Source organism: Echinops telfairi, unplaced genomic scaffold (genome assembly GCF_000313985.2).
Source record: "Echinops telfairi isolate 266 unplaced genomic scaffold, ASM31398v2 ScPeMD7_25;HRSCAF=90, whole genome shotgun sequence".
NCBI lineage: Eukaryota > Metazoa > Chordata > Mammalia > Afrosoricida > Tenrecidae > Echinops > Echinops telfairi.
In genome coordinates this window covers 6,331,834-6,348,566 of record NW_022103922.1, presented here as the reverse complement: position 1 = coordinate 6,348,566, position 16,733 = coordinate 6,331,834, and the positions used below count along the sequence as shown (strand labels likewise).

Below are 16,733 nucleotides of genomic sequence, written 5' to 3'. Positions count from 1 at the left end.
CCAACATTAGCCCATATTTCTGACACCGATCTACAAAGCCCTCCTTAATTTCATAAAACACATGCAATGACGCCAACTGCAGGAGGAAAGCTGAGCCAGTGAACGTGTAAACATGTCAGCCCTGGCGTGGGTCTCCACACAGCTCCTCTAGCACCCAGGGCTGCATCAGGGTAGGTCCATGTGGCTTCTCCTCAGGGATGTCTCACAGGAAGTGAGTCTTGCAAGCTGAAGCAGGGAACTGGCTAAGGCAGCTGTACCCTGGTCCGACTATCAGAGAGAAGAATTCGAAAGGCGAGGCTCACCGAGCCATTTATCTCTCTGCCCTTCAGTTAATCCCACATGTGCTGATCGGCCAGGCTGGTATAATAAACCTTAACAATCTCAATAGCCATTGATGGGCCTTCAGAAAGACACCCAAGTCGATTTATTCCATATACATAGGAAGGGCTGCTTTCCTTTTTAAGAAAAGTTTAGGATGTCCCAAACCAACGGAAACTCCGAACTCAAGACTGATTCTGACTCAGTGATCCTATAGGTAGAACTGTACCTGTGGGTTTCTGAGACGGTAACTTTTATTTTTAAAATAATTTTATTACAGGCTCGTACAACTCTTATCATAATCCATCCATCCATCCATCCATTGTGTCAAGCACATTTGTACATTTGTTGCCATCATCGTTCTCAAAACATTGTCTTTCTATTTGAGCCCTTGGCGTCAGCTCCTCATTTTTTTTCTCCTCCCTCCCAGCCCCCTTCCTTCATGAACCCTTGATAATTTATAAATTATTATTACTTTGTCATGTCTTACACTGTCCAATGTCTCCTTTCACCCACTTTTCTGCCCCCCACGGAGGGGGTTATATGTAGATCCTTGTGATTGGTTCTCCCTTTCTATGGTACCTTCCCTCCACCCTCCAGACAATGCCACTTTCACCACTGGTCCTGAGGGGTTCATCTGTCCTGGATTCCCAAGACTGTAACTTTTTAAGGGAGTAGAAAGCTTACTATTTCTCCCAAGGAGTGGATGGTTGTTTTGAACTGTTGACCTTGTGGTTTTAGCAGCCCTATGAGTAACCACTACACCACCAGGGATCCAAGAAATGTAAACGATGTCGCTCTCTCATTAGATCACTAAGGTTTTGAGTCTACAGGTCAGACAAACCCAAGTTTATAATTAATTGGTCATTGTGTTCATGGGACTTCATTTTGTTTTTTATCCTTTTTTCCCCTGCTGATTTTTCCTCGGCTGATTGGCCTGATGTCTCTGGAATAGGCACACACGAGTCTATATTTAATTGATATCACCCAGAACTAAGCTCCCTTGACTTCATCTTATTGGTGACTACATTGAGTAACATCTTGGGGAGCTTGTTGTTCAGGAGAAACCTGTCAACGATCTCAGCATCACCCAGATTAGACCTTGCTAAGTGCCATCCAGTAGGCGCAGACACAGGGTGGGTGACCTTGTGTACACTGCTCAGTCCTGGGGCATCGGCATGATGGTTGGCTTGCTGAATCCCACACGGTGGCTGTGGTCTCAGAGAGTCTCCTGTGTTTGCGGAATTCGGTCTCAGTAGTATCAAGTGAACGCGAGACCTCTGTGTCCCCGTGTCCCCGTGATGGAGAGATCACTCACTCCCTTTACTCTCTAACTTCTGTTGTAAATTCTGCGCTTGCTTGTTTCACTGGAGACATCTGTGAGACCACAGCCGTGGAGGACTAGCCCTTGTTGCGGGCCGATTTATCATAATAGAGGCCCCTCCAGGTTCAATTTCGAGGAACGAGGTGGCCCACGCCCCGTGCGTTTCCTCTGTAATATCCTAGGGCTCCCCAGGGTACATGTTTGCACTTCCCTCTGGTTAAAATTGCAGACAAGGATCATTTTGATTTATTGGTGACATCTAATATAGCTGTGTTTATATTGTTGCCAATAAAACGACTGACCTGATTGGTTTTTGTTTATACAATCTTTTCTGAGGAGCCAGTCACCTGTGCTCGGCCAAGGTACATGCTGCTTAGTAAAAACCAACTCCTGGGACTTGGGAACATTCAGTTGTCACTGCCCATGATTAAATTGCAAAATTACTCTCCGCTGCAGCCGGCCACAGACTACCGCGCAGTCTCGTTCAATAGCCTCGTCGTTTCTGTTTTCTTCTGGTCTCAAAAGCTTTCCCAGGGAAGCCAGTTGGGAATGGCCCGGGCCTGGTAGAGGATCCAGGCAGAGCCATGCTGAAAGAGCCGGCGTTAATGAAATGAAGCAATCATTAACTCCAAGGGAAGAATAAGAAGAGTCCCTAAGGCTCTTACTGGATTTAATTTTTTTTTAACAGTTTTGTTGACATATAATTAACGTACCCTACAATTCAATTCACGTAACATACAACTCCTTATTAAGTATATTATAAGGAGTTGGGCAATCATTGCCACAATCAGTTTAGATCATTTTCTTCCTTCTTGTACCCATGATTGGTAACTCCCATGACATTCCCTGCCCCTGAGTCTCCCCTGCCATCACTCTAAGGGACTGTTCATCTAGTTACGGTCTTTATGGATTTCCCTCGCTTGCATTTCATACGAAGAAAATAGTACAGAAGAGCCCCAACAAGGGCAACAAAGTAGAACTTCGAAGAGCTCGATCCAAGTGAAAATGGAAGATAATGGAAACCAGAACAAATGAGAAATGGTCCACAGGGAAAACCTGATATGATGTGGACATTTTAACCTAACTCCGTCTCTAGCAGTCCACTTCTCAATGGATCTGTGTGAGGGCAAGATGGTTCACATCCCTGGTCAGTGGGCCATGGACACTCAGTGGCTGTAAGGCCCTATTTTAGATGGCTGCTGGTGCTGGTGGTGGCTCCTGGTGCTGTCAAGCCTGTCCCCACTCTGAACCACCCCGGGTACAACAGAACAGGATACTGCCCAGTCCTGCGCCGTCTCGTAACCATTGTTATGTTTGCAGCCACTGGGCCAGTGTCCAGCTTGTGGAGGGCCTTCCTCTTTTTCACTGCCCCTCTCCTTGACCAAGCGTGATGGACTGGTCTCTCTTGACACATGTCCACGGTCCATCCTTGCTTAGCCATCTATAAAAAAATGCATACTCACTCCCATCAGGTTAATTCTGACTCATGATGACCCTATAGGACAGAGTAGAACTGCCCTCTTGGGGTTCTGAGACTGTAAATCTTCACAGGAGCAGAAAGTCTCATCCTTCCTCCCGTTGGTGGTTTTGAACCACTGACCTTGCGGTCAGCAATCCAAGGCATAACCACTCTGCCACCAAGGCTCTTAGCCCACTGTATGAGTACTTATTGAAAAGCCCACTTACAGTTTGCTAGCCAGTCTTTTGTGCCCCCTTCTCAGTTTTGCTTTGCAGGGTAAGAAATGTGTGCAGCGTCAGGAATGGAAAATGTAACACAGGCTAAATGTAGCCCGAGGAGATGAAATGATGTATGAAAATTAATAATTAACCGGCTCATCAGATGAATTACGACTCTAGATGAGTCTATTAACGATATTTACCAAAAAAGGGCTTTTGACTGTAAGTGGGCATTATGGGAGTTTGTGCCCCTGGCATTTTCCTGAATGGATGGATTCATATTGTGTGTGTTTTCCATGTGTTTAATCTTTCAGTCCTCTAATCCACATGGGAAAGTACCTGGAGCCTGGGTAGAAGGTAGAGTCATGATTTCATAGCTTGACGAAAGGCCTCTTTCCAGAAAACTGGTGAAATGATTCCACAGTTTTGTGTCTTTGTTTCCCGAAGGGTTAAGTGATCCCTTCTCTGGCCTGTCTGCCCGGAGGGTTGCGTTTTAAGAGTCTGACCAGAGTCCAAAGGAAGGCTGGACCCCCTCTTGGGTTGCCTCAGATAGTGGCCCAATGAGCATTTTCATGGTGTGGCCCACTGGTGTGCCGAAAGTCAAAATGCATCGGATCCCGGCTCCGAGAAACCCTTGAATGTACACCGCCGGGTCAAACACCGAAAGCCAAACTCTCTGGCACCACGTTGATTCCGGCTCGGCGTTTCTGTTCTTGGTGGTGGTTTGGGGTTCTTGGGTGGTGCACGTGGTTTGCACTCAGCTGATGATCTTAAGGTTGTCAGTTCAAATCGGTCTAGTGACAGCATGAAAAAAGGGCGTGGTCATCTGCTTCCGTATCAATGGCAGCCAAGAAAACCCTGTGGTCCTTGGGCCACTCTGTAACACCTGGGGTCTGGTGGGATGGGTGAGTAGAGTTATTGGAGGACAAAAAAAAAAAAATCAATACTGGAGAGCATGATCCAGTCTGAAATAGAAATTTGGGGTTTTTTTTTGGTCACTACATGTTTCTGACACTTTGGTTGTGAGTGGACTTCTTAGCCATGTGTTGAAAACGTCCATCCTAAAATTAGTTACTCCGTGGTACCCATTGGCCCCCAGCTTCTTGGCTGGTGTGATCCTCTCTGTTTGGTGGGAGGTGGTATAATGGGTTATGGGTTGAATTGCTACTCACAAGATCAGCAGTTCAAAACCGCTGACATCTGTAAGGGTCAAAGATGAGGCTTTCTACTCCTGTAAAGAGTTACAGTCTCGGAAGCCCACTGCCGCAGTTTTACCCTGTCCTCTAGGGTTACTGGGAGTTCAGATGGACTCCATGGCGGTGAGTTTGTTTTTTCAGACAGGCTGCTGTTAAATTTTTTCTGTATCTACCAAGCTCCGTTGGTTTCAATGCCACAGGGGTGCAATCAACATATTCCTTTATCCTTGACCTTGACCAACAGGTATTTTTGATCATCTTCTGTACCTGAGTGGTCTGGAATAATAGACTTTCGAGAGATTATAGTGGTCACTGCCCGCTTCCCCGTTTTACAGATGGGGAAACCTTCAAGTCCAGAGAAGTTATAAATGATTTGCTGGACATGGGCCTTAGGTATTCTGATTTCCAATCAAGAGCTCTTTCTTTATTCTCTGGACCCAATGAAGATGCAACTGTCTAAAAGAGGAACTATTTATTCATTTGGTGATGGTGTTACCAAGTGGATTTATAGTTATAGTTGAGCATACAACTGAGCTAAAAGTATTCAAAACCACTATGTTTATGACCGGGTCTCATTTTCATAACTCTATGGTAGGCTGGTTCTGCCCTAAGTCACATACATTTTGCAAAAAAGCCCAGGGTTTCATCATGAATGCCCTTTATCATCAGTGTCTTTGCAAATCCAGCCTTCAAATGTCATCACTGAATCGCTGAGAACTCTACCACCAGGAAACCACGCACCGCAGCACTGTAGATAGAATTGATTACTCACGATCAGCACCAACAGCCCCTGAGTTGTACGTGCAGGTGGTGGGAACGCCAGGGCCACTGTAAATCAGGGACTGCTTGTCGTTGGAATAGACTACACTGAATTTTAAATGTGGTGTTTTACCCTTGGTCTGCCTTGGGTGGTACAAATGGTTCATATGCTAGGTGCCTAAGCACATGGTTGGAAACTTGCTTCCACCCAGAGGTACCTCCGGTGCAAGGCCTGGAGATCTGCTTCTGAACACCAGTCACTGGAAAGAAAGCCTGACGGAGGCCAGTGTGACCATGACACACGTAGGGAGCCACGAGTCAGAATCGGCTTAAGGGCCAGAAAAAACCTGATGACCTCATTAATGTTGAAAATGGAATATTAGGCATAGTTTCACATGTAGTTTAAAAAAAAAATTTGTCCTGAGACTGGCTTTTCTTAGCTCACATGCCATGTAGCAATTGGTTTTTCTTTAGGGTATGAGTTATTAATTACTTTACTTTCTCACTGCTGCTATGTTAGTAATAAAATTTAAGTGCTGTGTGTGTGTGTGTGTGTGTGTGTGTGTGTGTTGTTGTTGTTTCTACTTTCAACCCTAGTGATTTCAAAGAGGAATGCAGGTTCAAAAACAAAAAGAAAGCAAACCTCTCATTCAAGGCAGGCAGGTGTGAGTGTGTCTGATGGCTAATTAAGTTCTCGGCACTTTAATTATTTTTCCTTCGTGCAAACTCACCTCCTTAATGATCTAAGCTAGTGCTAAGTTGCCCACATATGCTTTTTATCCGGCTTCTTGGATGAGAATTCCCTCCTGTATGTGGTCTTGCTGCCAGGAATGGTGCCCTGTTCTTCAAAGCCTGGAAATGGGTGCGGTCTGTAAATCTGCAGACACTTGTCATTTGGACCGTGGTCTTCGTGACTCATGGTTGCGGTCCCATTGCCAACACCGCATATTTCTTTTACAATTAAAAAAAATAAGTGGTGGGGGCCCTGCGGGGTGGGGGTGGGGTGGCTGTTGAAGAAAGTTCTCTTTGGCAGAGTTCAGAATTCCCAGATATTCCCATCAATGAGTTGGGGAGTAGACGGCCGGGATGACTGATTGTTCTCCCTTGGGAGAACTAACTACAGCTAGAACGCCCCTGAGGATGGAGGATGAGGAGGACTTTGTCAGAGGCCTTTCGGATGCGGTATCAGCAGGGAGCTGTCCTGCAGAAGAGCGTCATGCTTGCTATAGGGTAGAAGACCATGTGAGACGTGCTTCCGATGAGATGGGGGTTGACTCCGACGGCAACAGGTGGTTCAAACAGCAGCGTCTGTGAGGGTGATGTGAGACCAGGTGGGGGTCCATTTGGTTTTTCATTGGGTGACTCTGAGTTGAATCCACCCCAAAGCACCTACTGACAACTGTATCTGGGAATGGGAGTGCTGGGGGTGCAAGGGTGCAGCGCTTGGCCGCTTACCCAAAGATGGGTGGGTTCAAGCCCTCCAGGATCTCCCCAGGAAGGCAGACTTGTCATCGGCTTCCATAAAGACAGCACCAGGATGATGGCCGGGAAATTTCCACGCTGCCACACGGAGTCCCTCGGAGTCTAAAGCGACGACACCCACCGGCAGGGGTTACAGTGTCTATCTAGTAAGGCATGGAGACAACCCACAGAGTGACAGAGGGGCAGGTAGCATTCTAGGATTCTCTTTACCGGAGCAACAGAAAACGTGTCGGTATTTTTCCCGAGCAAAAATCTTACAATCGATCTGTTTCCTACTGTTCCACGTACATACTTGAGTGATCCCAGAGTGGATAACCTGAAGTTATTTGTTCGTTCAGGGTGGACTCTCATGGAGGGGGTGGGAGGGAAGGAGGGAGCTTAGACGAAAACCATGGTTTTTTTCTTGGACAAGATGCCATGCCTTGATGAAAAGTCCAAGACTGATAGGACCCTGAATAGAATGAAGAAGTGATAAAAATGATTTTTTCAAATTTTATATTGGAAGCAAGAGGAAGCAAGAGTGCTCCTTAGAGGTCAGAGTGCTCCTTGGAGGCGAGGATGTCAAGAATTCATCGTATGTATTTGACATGTTGTCAGGAGAGAGTGCGGGGATTCGACCTGTTGTGTGTAAGGTCACTGTGGGTCGGAACCGGCTCAGTAGCACCTCACGAGAACAGTCACCACACGGAGGAAGCCACAGTAAAAATTTTTTCTGAAGGTTGAGCGAGTGCTTCGACTTGGAGATATTTTTGATGTTCTAAAGTGATAAAAGAACAAGAAGAAATTCCTCACAAGACGTTTGCCTGTAAGGACCTCTCTCTTCCTTCTCTCTGGTGATTTATAATGTCAGTGGTGAGGGGGCTGAGTTTAAAATATTTGCCTGCGGCATTGAGAGAATCAGGCAGAAAAAGATGATCCGATGGAGGCTTTCTGGCTTCTACTGAAGGAATCCTGGTGGCACAGTGGTTAAGCACCTGGCTGCCAACTGAGAGGTGGGAAGTTCGAAAGCACTAGTAGCTTCTCTGAAGGGAGACCTGGCGGTCTGTGTCCATAAAGATGCCAGCCTTGGAAACCCCCTGAGCACTTCTACTTCATCCTAACGGGTCACTCTGGATCAGAACTGACTCCCTGGTAGTAGGGTGGGTGAGACTCCCACTGGTTTGCTCTCAGCCTTCTTTTCCTGTGTTTGCTGCACTGTGGTTTCCTTCCCGTCTCTCATGTCCCCATAAATGATTAGAGGTTGTGGTTGCAGCTGTCGTTCATTGTCTAGTGGCACCACTATGCCGTATGCTGTATTGCGGGGGGATTACCGGTCAAGGCAATGCTTTGTTGTGATCCATAGGGCTTTCATGGGCTGATCTTTTTTTTAATTAATAACTCATTTTATTGGGTGCTCTTATAGCTCTTACAACCATCCATACATCAAGTGTATCAAATCCATCTATATATGTTGCCATCAGTTTTCAAAACATTGTCTTTCTGCTTGACCCCTTGGTATGAGCTCCTCTTCCCCCCCCCTCCCTCCCCTACCCTGCCACCCTCATGGACCCCTGATAAATTATAAATCATTATTTTCATATCTTACACCATCACTGTCTTGTGGGCTGGTTTTTGAAAGTAGGTCATGGGCCTTTCTTCCTTGTCCATCTCAGTCTGGAAGCTCTGCTGGACCGTCTCCACCACGGGTGCCTCTACTTTCATTGGAAACAATGCGGATTTAGGTAAAGGTTGGTAGGCATTCACAGCAGCGGGAGAACCTGGATTCCAGATTGAGCTGAGCTACAGGTGACCCCGATGGTGCCGCTGGTGTCAGACATATTGTCATCATAGCTTGATCATGAAGGTGGTACAAGACCAGGTGTGTTTTTTCCTGTTACACATGCATGTGAGCTGACTCAATGGCTGAAAACACCATTGGCCAAGGCAGGGAAGGGCCTCCCATCGTGGTTGACAATGAAAGAATACTGTCATCGTCACAGACAGGTGGACAGTGTGTTCTGTGGTCATGCCAGGTGCTCCTCTCTGCCCCAGGAAGCTCCCTAGGACTGTGGCCACTTTCCCTCATGCGGTCCAGGGTGAGCATCCTGGAGAGTTCTGCTCTGGAAGCACTGTCTTCCTTTCTAAGGGGCCCTGGCAGCGCAGTGGTGATGTGCGCAGCTGCTAATGGAAAGGTTGGCTCTCTGGACCCACCAGGAGCTCTTCAGAAGAAAGACCATGACCTGTTGCTGCTGTTGTTAAGTGCCATGGAGAAAGTTCCAGCCCAGAGCAGCCCTATATGCACAACAGAATGAAATACAGCCTGGTCTTGCACCCCCCTTACAGGTGCCATACAACCTGTGAAACCCTGTGGGCTGGCTCTCCTCTGCCCTTTGGGGGCGCTTTGAGTTTGAACTGATGCCTTGGCAGTGGGTTTGGTTTCAGCCTTTCCTTCTGGTTCCATGAGGTTATTTTCCCATAGCCCTTTTACGTTCGTTGGATCTTCCTGGAACAGCAGCCTTGTGGGATTGCTTCTGTTTCCAGCATCATCGTCAAATCAGGCTGGAATCAAGGTCCCTATGCCGTTGGGAAGGCCTGCCAACCTTCACCTAAACGATAGTCCAAGGCCCAGGTTTTGATCTTTGGTAAATCGAGGCAGAAAACCAAGGCCACGGCAGCCAAGTCGATGACAGTGCATGGGGATCTGCGCCCGTCTTCGTGGGAGTGGTGCTTCTGAGGACCGTGCACCAGGATGCTCTCAGAGTGCAGCTCAGAAGTGGCTGCTTGTTGCTGTTCCTTGACCATGAGTCGACTTTGGCTCCCGCTGACCTGGCATGGGGCAGAACTGCACGCTTTCTTTGCGATTGTCGGGAAGTGGTGGCTGCCCTCTGTCTGTCGGGAGCAGCTCTGCGCTGCGCGCTGCAGGGCTCTGAGCGTCAGAATCAACTCGCTGGCAGAGGGCCTGGGTTGGTTGGCGTTGAAGCCTTGGTCTCACAGCTCACATAGGCTGTGCTAACGGAGCAGGAGTCAGCGCGCAGCGCCTGATGTGCTAGACAGCAACGTGAGTTGCCTTTTACAGGCTGACCAGTAGACAGGCACTGTGTCGAAAAGGGACTGGTGGCTAACTGATTCAGTGACCAGGTCTCTGTCATCCAGTGCTGCTGCTCTGACACAAGTACCACACATGTATGGGCTCAGTCATCCAGTCCTGTGGCGAAATGTCACATGGTCCTCACCTAGTGCCCCACGACAGAAATAACACTCGTGTACTGTGCCGGTAGTCAGCTAGAGCCGCTGCTATGACGGAAATACCACGCATGTCCTGCCTCGGTTCTCCAGTGTTGCTATGACAGACATAACGCCTGTGTCAGTCACCGAAAGCCGCTGCCGTGACAGAAATACCACACGAACTGTCTCCATTCGCCAGGAGGGGGAAACAGAACTCCAAACAGAAAGTGCTGGAAGAGGTGACCCCACACCCATCCTGCCTCGTGACCATCACCAAACTCTATTTCCAGTAGGATTATCACGACAGGTATAGACAGTCACTGGCTCATAAACAGTGGGCTCTGACTCATAGGATAGGACAGACCTGTCCAGTAGAGTTTCAAAGTCTGCAAATCTTCATGGAAACAGAATGCGCCATCTTTCTCTTGCAGTGGCTGGTGGGTTTGAACTGCTGACCTTCTGGTTAGCAGCTGAATACACTGAACCACAGTGCCACCAGGACCCCTTAAGCTCCGGTGTGGGAATTAGGATTTGCTACACACCCTAGTCCGCATACCCCACGACTGTCGTGGCGGGAGGGGTGCCAGCCAGTGACCAGGCAAGCCAGGACCCTCCTCTGCACCCAGGTATCTGGTTTCATATGCTTCTTCCTTCTGGGCGTGCTTGCTGCACAGGCTGAAAACTCACTGGTACCAATGTTCATTTTTCCTTTACGAAACGCCTCCCTTTATTTTTCTCAAACAGGCTCTGACCCACACCATGGACAACTTTCTGCACTTGGCCTGAGCGGAGAGGGTCGAGCCCTTGGAGACTGCCCATCCTGCTGGCCCCAGGCTGTTCAGAATGACTGGAAGGGCATGTGGCATGAATCTGCACCGGACGGCAGGGCCCCCCCAGGGGCCCGGGATGGCCAGTGGCCCCCACATCCCTACTCTGCGTGCCCACGTGGGGACTCCCCTTCCCTCGCCTTGTGGCACCTCCCCGAGCCCAGGTCTTGGAAGCTTCACCAGCAGCCTCCATCTCAAGATGCCCACAGGAGGAGGGACAGTCTCCCAGGGCAACATGGGCGAGAGTCTGCTCCACTTGCCGGCTCTGAGTCCCCGGAGACAAGCACTGACCAATGGCAAGCCTCGGTTCCAGGCCACTCAGGCTGGGGCACTGGCCGGGCCACATCTTGTAAAGCCAAAGCAGCAGGAGTTTGGAAGGCCGTTTCCTCCAAATCTTGGGAAAGGTAGGACTATCTTTGGGGGATCTTTGGAAAGTGGAAGTTATTCTTATTATTTTCTCTTCTCAGTCTTTCTCTGCCAGCAAAGTTTGTGGAAAATACTAGACTCGGTGTCCAAGCCAGTGGTGTCCATGTCCATGACATTTTAATTTGTTCCCCAGGGTTCTGGGTGCATATGTGTGTGCGTGCGCACGCAGGGGGCCACAGTGATACATAGCACCTTTAAACAGATGACACCTTATGGGACTGTGATTTGGAGTGGAAGGTAAAAGGGCAAGATCAGAAATAAGAATGTCAAGTGTCAGCTAAGTCTACACAGAAGGAGCACATCAGCCCTTGTGATTTAAGAATTGTAAATTAAAAAATCCAAGATTAGAGAAGGGAACTGTATTAAAGCTTAAATTCTGTGTCCCTGGGTTACAGAAAGTTACGGAGGACAGTGAAAGCCCAAAATCCATTTGCAAACTTGGCCTTCATTGAATTTTCTTGGTCCGTTGACCAAGAATGTGAATAATCTTGCTTTCAGACAAATTGCATTGGACAGTAGATTACGGCAGATATAGTAGTTTAAAACGTAACATATTATCCTTTGTTTTTACTTTTGTCCCATTTTAAATTTATCCTGGTTTCTATTATCTTTTGACTTCTCTTGGGGGGAAAAAAACTCGGGTGATCAGGTGGCTGGGTGTGGTGGAAGGACAAAGTCAAGTTTGATAAGATTCTGGATTCTAGCCCTTAGGGCTGGTTGGGTGCTAGAAGAAAAGTGTTGTTTTGGGAGAAAAATGGTAATAAATAAATGAGTCAATAAATAAAAAGGGTGGCGGGACCATTTAAGTAGCCGTTTGATGAGAAATCAGTGCATTATGATGAGAAAATTGTTTAAGACCGGAACCTATGACTTTCATGATGTAGCAACGAGAGGAGACCCAGCTCGAGGAGGAGAACGAAAAGATGCACTTAGAGCTTGTGCTGAGCCAAAAGGCTGTGTTCGTTGGAAAGGCGGGAGATTATGTTTTAAGCTGAAGACATTTGAGTTACTGTGTATTTTTAACTAAAGAGTAGTTGTTGGAGAGCAGCTGACGATGTGAATGACACCCTGTCTCTAGAGGCCAATGTCGACTTCGTGAGGTTATATTGCAAGTGATGTGTGTACTTAGACCAGCAGCGAAAGGACCGTGAAAGCACCGCTCTGAAGAGTAGTCACACGAGTAAGGCATTTCTAGCATGGAGCTTTGATAGTCACACCACCAAATAAAATTACTAGCATCCTTGTGAATAGCCATTTGTCCAGTTAATTAATTAGGGTGGATGATGATTTGTAACAAGCAAGTGGTCAATACGTTCTTTGTCTTAGTGCCTGCGCCTTTCTCTGTAGGGAGACGGTAGTTTCAATAGATAGATGAGAAAACACATAATCCAGAATCACAATGCTAAGATAGGCCTTTATGTACCCGCAAAGGGGCATCAAAAGGTTTATGGGAAAACGGGATCTAAATGATAACGGGCTTTCCCCAGGGGCGTTTCCAAGTCTCCTCGCATTTAATTGTTCTCTTCTGTCTCCTTTCCGCCTCCTCTTTCCCTGCTCTCTGTCCTCCGTGCACTCTCTGCCCTTTTCCTTTGTTTCGGTTTGGGTTTGAGTTGCTTCATTTCTTCAGTGTAAGCCGGGGACCCCGTGTCCCTGTGGCTCCGTTTACAGGCGCTCTGTCATTTCCGGTTCCTGTGCTGTCAGCGTGGCCGGCTCCGTGCCATGCTTAATGTGTGTTGGTGTGCTTGAATTTGGGGGGCTGAGTTCTAGTCAAATCTCGTGGCTCCTGCTTGACTAGTGGACTGTAGAGTGCTCTGCTCCGTGGAATACCGGCCCACAAGGGTAAGGGTGCCAATGCTAATGAGAACACCAGTAGGCACGTGTTGGGTGCCATAGTAAATGCCTTCCATCCATTGTCTCAGGGAGCCCTCCCAGCAGCCCCGACAGCATGTGCATTTACTGATTTAACCAATAAAGGGACCCAGGCCACCAGCCGTTAAGGTGTTTGGAAGTTAGTGCTTTGGTGGTAACCAGCATGATTCTAAATTAGAATTGTGGCTACAAAGCAAAAATCCAACAATATTCCCCGACCCCCCTGCCTCCCCCCGATTTTTTTGCAGTGGCTGGTGGGTTTCAACCACTGGTCATTTGGTTAGCAGCTAAACTCATAACCATTGTGCCACCAGGGCTCCTTAACCTGGTAAAGGGGTTAGGATGTGACACACACCCTTGTTCATGCGCCCCATGACTGTCAATGCGGGTAGTGGCGGGAGGGGGGCCGGCCAGTGACCAGGCAATTGAGGACCCTCTGGACCCACAGCTGGCTTTCAGAGGTTTGTTTTTTTTGTGTGTGTATAGAAAAGAGCTTTATATAAAGAGTAATTTTACATTAAAAAAGTATCCCAGCCCAGTCCAGATCAAGTCCATAAGTCCGATACTAGCCTGTAATGTATGTCTAGTACCAGTCTCTAAATTCCTCTTCAGACTCACACAACACATGCAATGATGCTGAGTTCAGGAAGATCACAGGCCAGTGGGTGGAAAGTCTTGTGGATCCAATGGTGGTGGAAGCATCTTAGTGCTGGCATGGGTCTCCATGTGGCTCCTCCAGATCCAAGGCTCTGGCTGCCATCAGCATAGCTCCATGTGGCTTGTCAACAGGAATGTCTTTCAGGGAGTGAGTCTGTGTCCTGCCTCCAACAAGCTATTTATCTCCTTAGCACCTTCAAATGAGGTCATCAATCTGCAACCTGATTGACAGGCTAAACTCTACCCCTTCTCTCTTAAGTCTCAAGTTGACAACAGATTATATAACGACCACAGACCACCCCTTGTCAACTTTAAAACAAATCTTTAGCCATATATAATTTTCAAACAAACAATAATAAAATCATAACAAAAAAGAATAAAATCCTGTCCCTAACAGGGTAAAACTAAAATGCATACAATTCAAAAATGTGCCACTCTCATTTAAATATAACATTCTATAAGTGAACAAAACAAAAATATTCTATACTTATGTGAACACGAATACCTTAATCCTATAATCCTAGGAATATATTCTATCACCTATGAGAGTCGGCTTTCAAAGGTTTTTATCTCTTCCTGTTTCCTGGGCTTACTGCACAGGTTGCAAACTCACTGGTACTCGTTTTCATTTTTTACCCAAACCAAAAACTAACACCCAGACTAAACTCGGTTCCAACTCGTCACTGCCTCCCTAGGACAGCGTAGAACCTCCCCGCAAGCATTTCCAAGGCCGTCATCTTGGTGGGAGCAGACGGCTACCTCTATTGCCCTTGGAGCAGCAGGCAAAAAATAAAATAAAAATAAATGCTTGGATACTTAAGGCATAATGGGATCTTGGGGTCAGTGCATCTTGGAACTTCTATAAAAGATTGTGCTGTTCCAGCCCTCTGCCTTTTGACTTTCTGGTTACCTGCTCAACTTCCCGACTTATAGGGCTTGCTCTGGATCTACCTGGTTGGAACATGCTTGATGGATACAGGGCCAGGAGCCTGGTCTTGGGTCCCACCAGTGGTCTGGTTGGTGTCAGAAGTAGCTGGATGCATCCTTTTCAGATCCTGTGAACCAGGTTGTAAACCAAGCCAGTGCATGATTGGGAATGGTGTTCTGGGCTGTTTGAGCTTCCTCTAGCCGGCTACTCAACAGTGAATGAGCACATGCTATGGCAAGACTCTGTTCTGCGTGAGCCACCCTAGCTGGTAGAACAAAGTCCTTGTACTTAAGGAATTGGAGGAGTCACACAAATAAAAGGGCAGGTAAATCAACACAGTAATAAGTAAGATAGGGGCTTCTTAGGGTAGTATTTGAAAGGGGTTCCTCGCCCAAGGTGGATGGGTGTGTCTGGGAAGACAGTAGGGATTCTCAGCTGACACCTGTAGGGTAAGAGACTAACCTTGTAGACATGCAACAGGTATGTGTGTGTGCACATTTGTGCAGGTGAAGAGGGTTGTCTGAAACTTACTCTGGGTAGCGTTACGGTAAGGATCAAAGCAGCGAGTCTTCAAGCCATGGCTTCATCCATCGCTAACACAGCAAAATCAGAGCAGCCCTGAATGCATAAAATAAGTCTACCCTGAATGTCTAAAATAAGAGTCTACCCTGAATGTCTAAAATAAGAGTCTACCAGAATGATAACCAGCATTGGAAAAATTAGGGCTCCCAGTCTTGGAATGGTTGACTTGGAAGAGGCAGAGTAAGCCTTTCAGGAGCCTGAAGTGGGAGATTGGATTATTGCCAGGACTGTGGAGGGTGACTCACATTCAGAATGGTGTGGTTGGCCTCCGTCTCTGAGCCGGGCACCATTGTTTCAGACTCTGCCAGTGGAGAGCTTTGGATGCTATGCGATCCTCAGGCTGCCCTTGATTTTCAAGAGGGAGATTAAGGTTTCTAGCAGGGCATCAACCTGTAATTCTCCCTATTCCAGTATGCTGGCACTTTACAACTTCAGATGCATTCTGGTTAGGCTTCGTCAGCCATGATGGAAAGGGAAGAACTGGCTCAGAGCCCTGCGTTGCAAGAGCTGGAGAGGAGAGATCAAGGCGCACTCCACGGACTCCTCCCTGGTTCCCCAGGGTTGGGAGTCTACATAGAGATGGAGCTGCAGGAGCCTCGCCGGCACCCAGTGAAGGGTCACGGGTGACAGACTGAGGTGTCCGGTGTAGCTTGAGGACCCCGGCGAGCTGGTGAAGGGCTTGCTTTTTCTTCCCAGAGAGGCTGCCACCGCTGGAGGTACCAATGTGCCCTTGGAGAGCCACCGGATATTTGGAATTTGAAAGGCAACGTCTCTTGACCAGCAGAAAGCTCACAGTTTACACAGGCGATGGCCCTAGGTTCCCCTTGGTTATAGATCTTTATGAAGCTTCATTTTCGGTGTTGGTGTTTATCAATAGATGGCATCGGGTTGGCTCCCAATCACGGCTCATGCGTGCGCACCAGGGCAGCATGTCTCCAGGTCCTTTGCCATCACAGGGGGCAGTTGTGGACCATATTGCTGTGATCCACAGGGTTTCGTGGGCTTCTTTTAGGAAGCTGATCACCAGACCTTTCTTCTTAGTCTGCCTTAGGCTGGAAACTCCACTGAAGGGTGTTCAGCATCCTAGCACCCCCTCAGGCTCTGCTGACAAAGGGGTGGTGGGTGCACAAGGTGCACAGGCCAGCCATCAAACTCTCCCTGGTGGCAGGTGAGTGTTCCTCAGGAGCCGTGTCTTGCCTGCCTTTGCTGGGGTTGAGGTGATAAGAAACGAGTGCTGGATGCCCCTCAGTGTGGAGCGGAGCGGAGGGCGGGGCTCTCCCCTCATCCTCCAGGGCTTGAGAAGCACACTCACCATTGGACCACCAGCCTCTCAGTCTTGGAGGTTCTTTAAGAACAATGTGAAAGCACTCCTTTTTCGGTACAAGTTAGATGCATTCCACAGCCGCCATTCCACAATGTACTTCTTCATTGGCTTCCATCCACGATCCCTGCATGTTATCCATCTACCCTCCCCTCCCCTCCCC

At 47.9% G+C, this 16,733-nt stretch overlaps 1 protein-coding gene across 1 annotated transcript in view; it reads left to right on the top strand.

Annotated features, from left to right (window-relative positions):
- Positions 1-16,733, top strand: part of GLIS3 (GLIS family zinc finger 3) — a 443,094-nt gene that overhangs the window by 9,694 nt on the left and 416,667 nt on the right. Inside the window, exon 2 of the mRNA XM_004714455.2 lies at positions 10,705-11,191. Coding sequence (XP_004714512.1) covers positions 10,804-11,191 — 388 coding nt within the window. The 5' untranslated portion in view covers positions 10,705-10,803. The remainder of the gene's footprint in view (positions 1-10,704; positions 11,192-16,733) is intronic.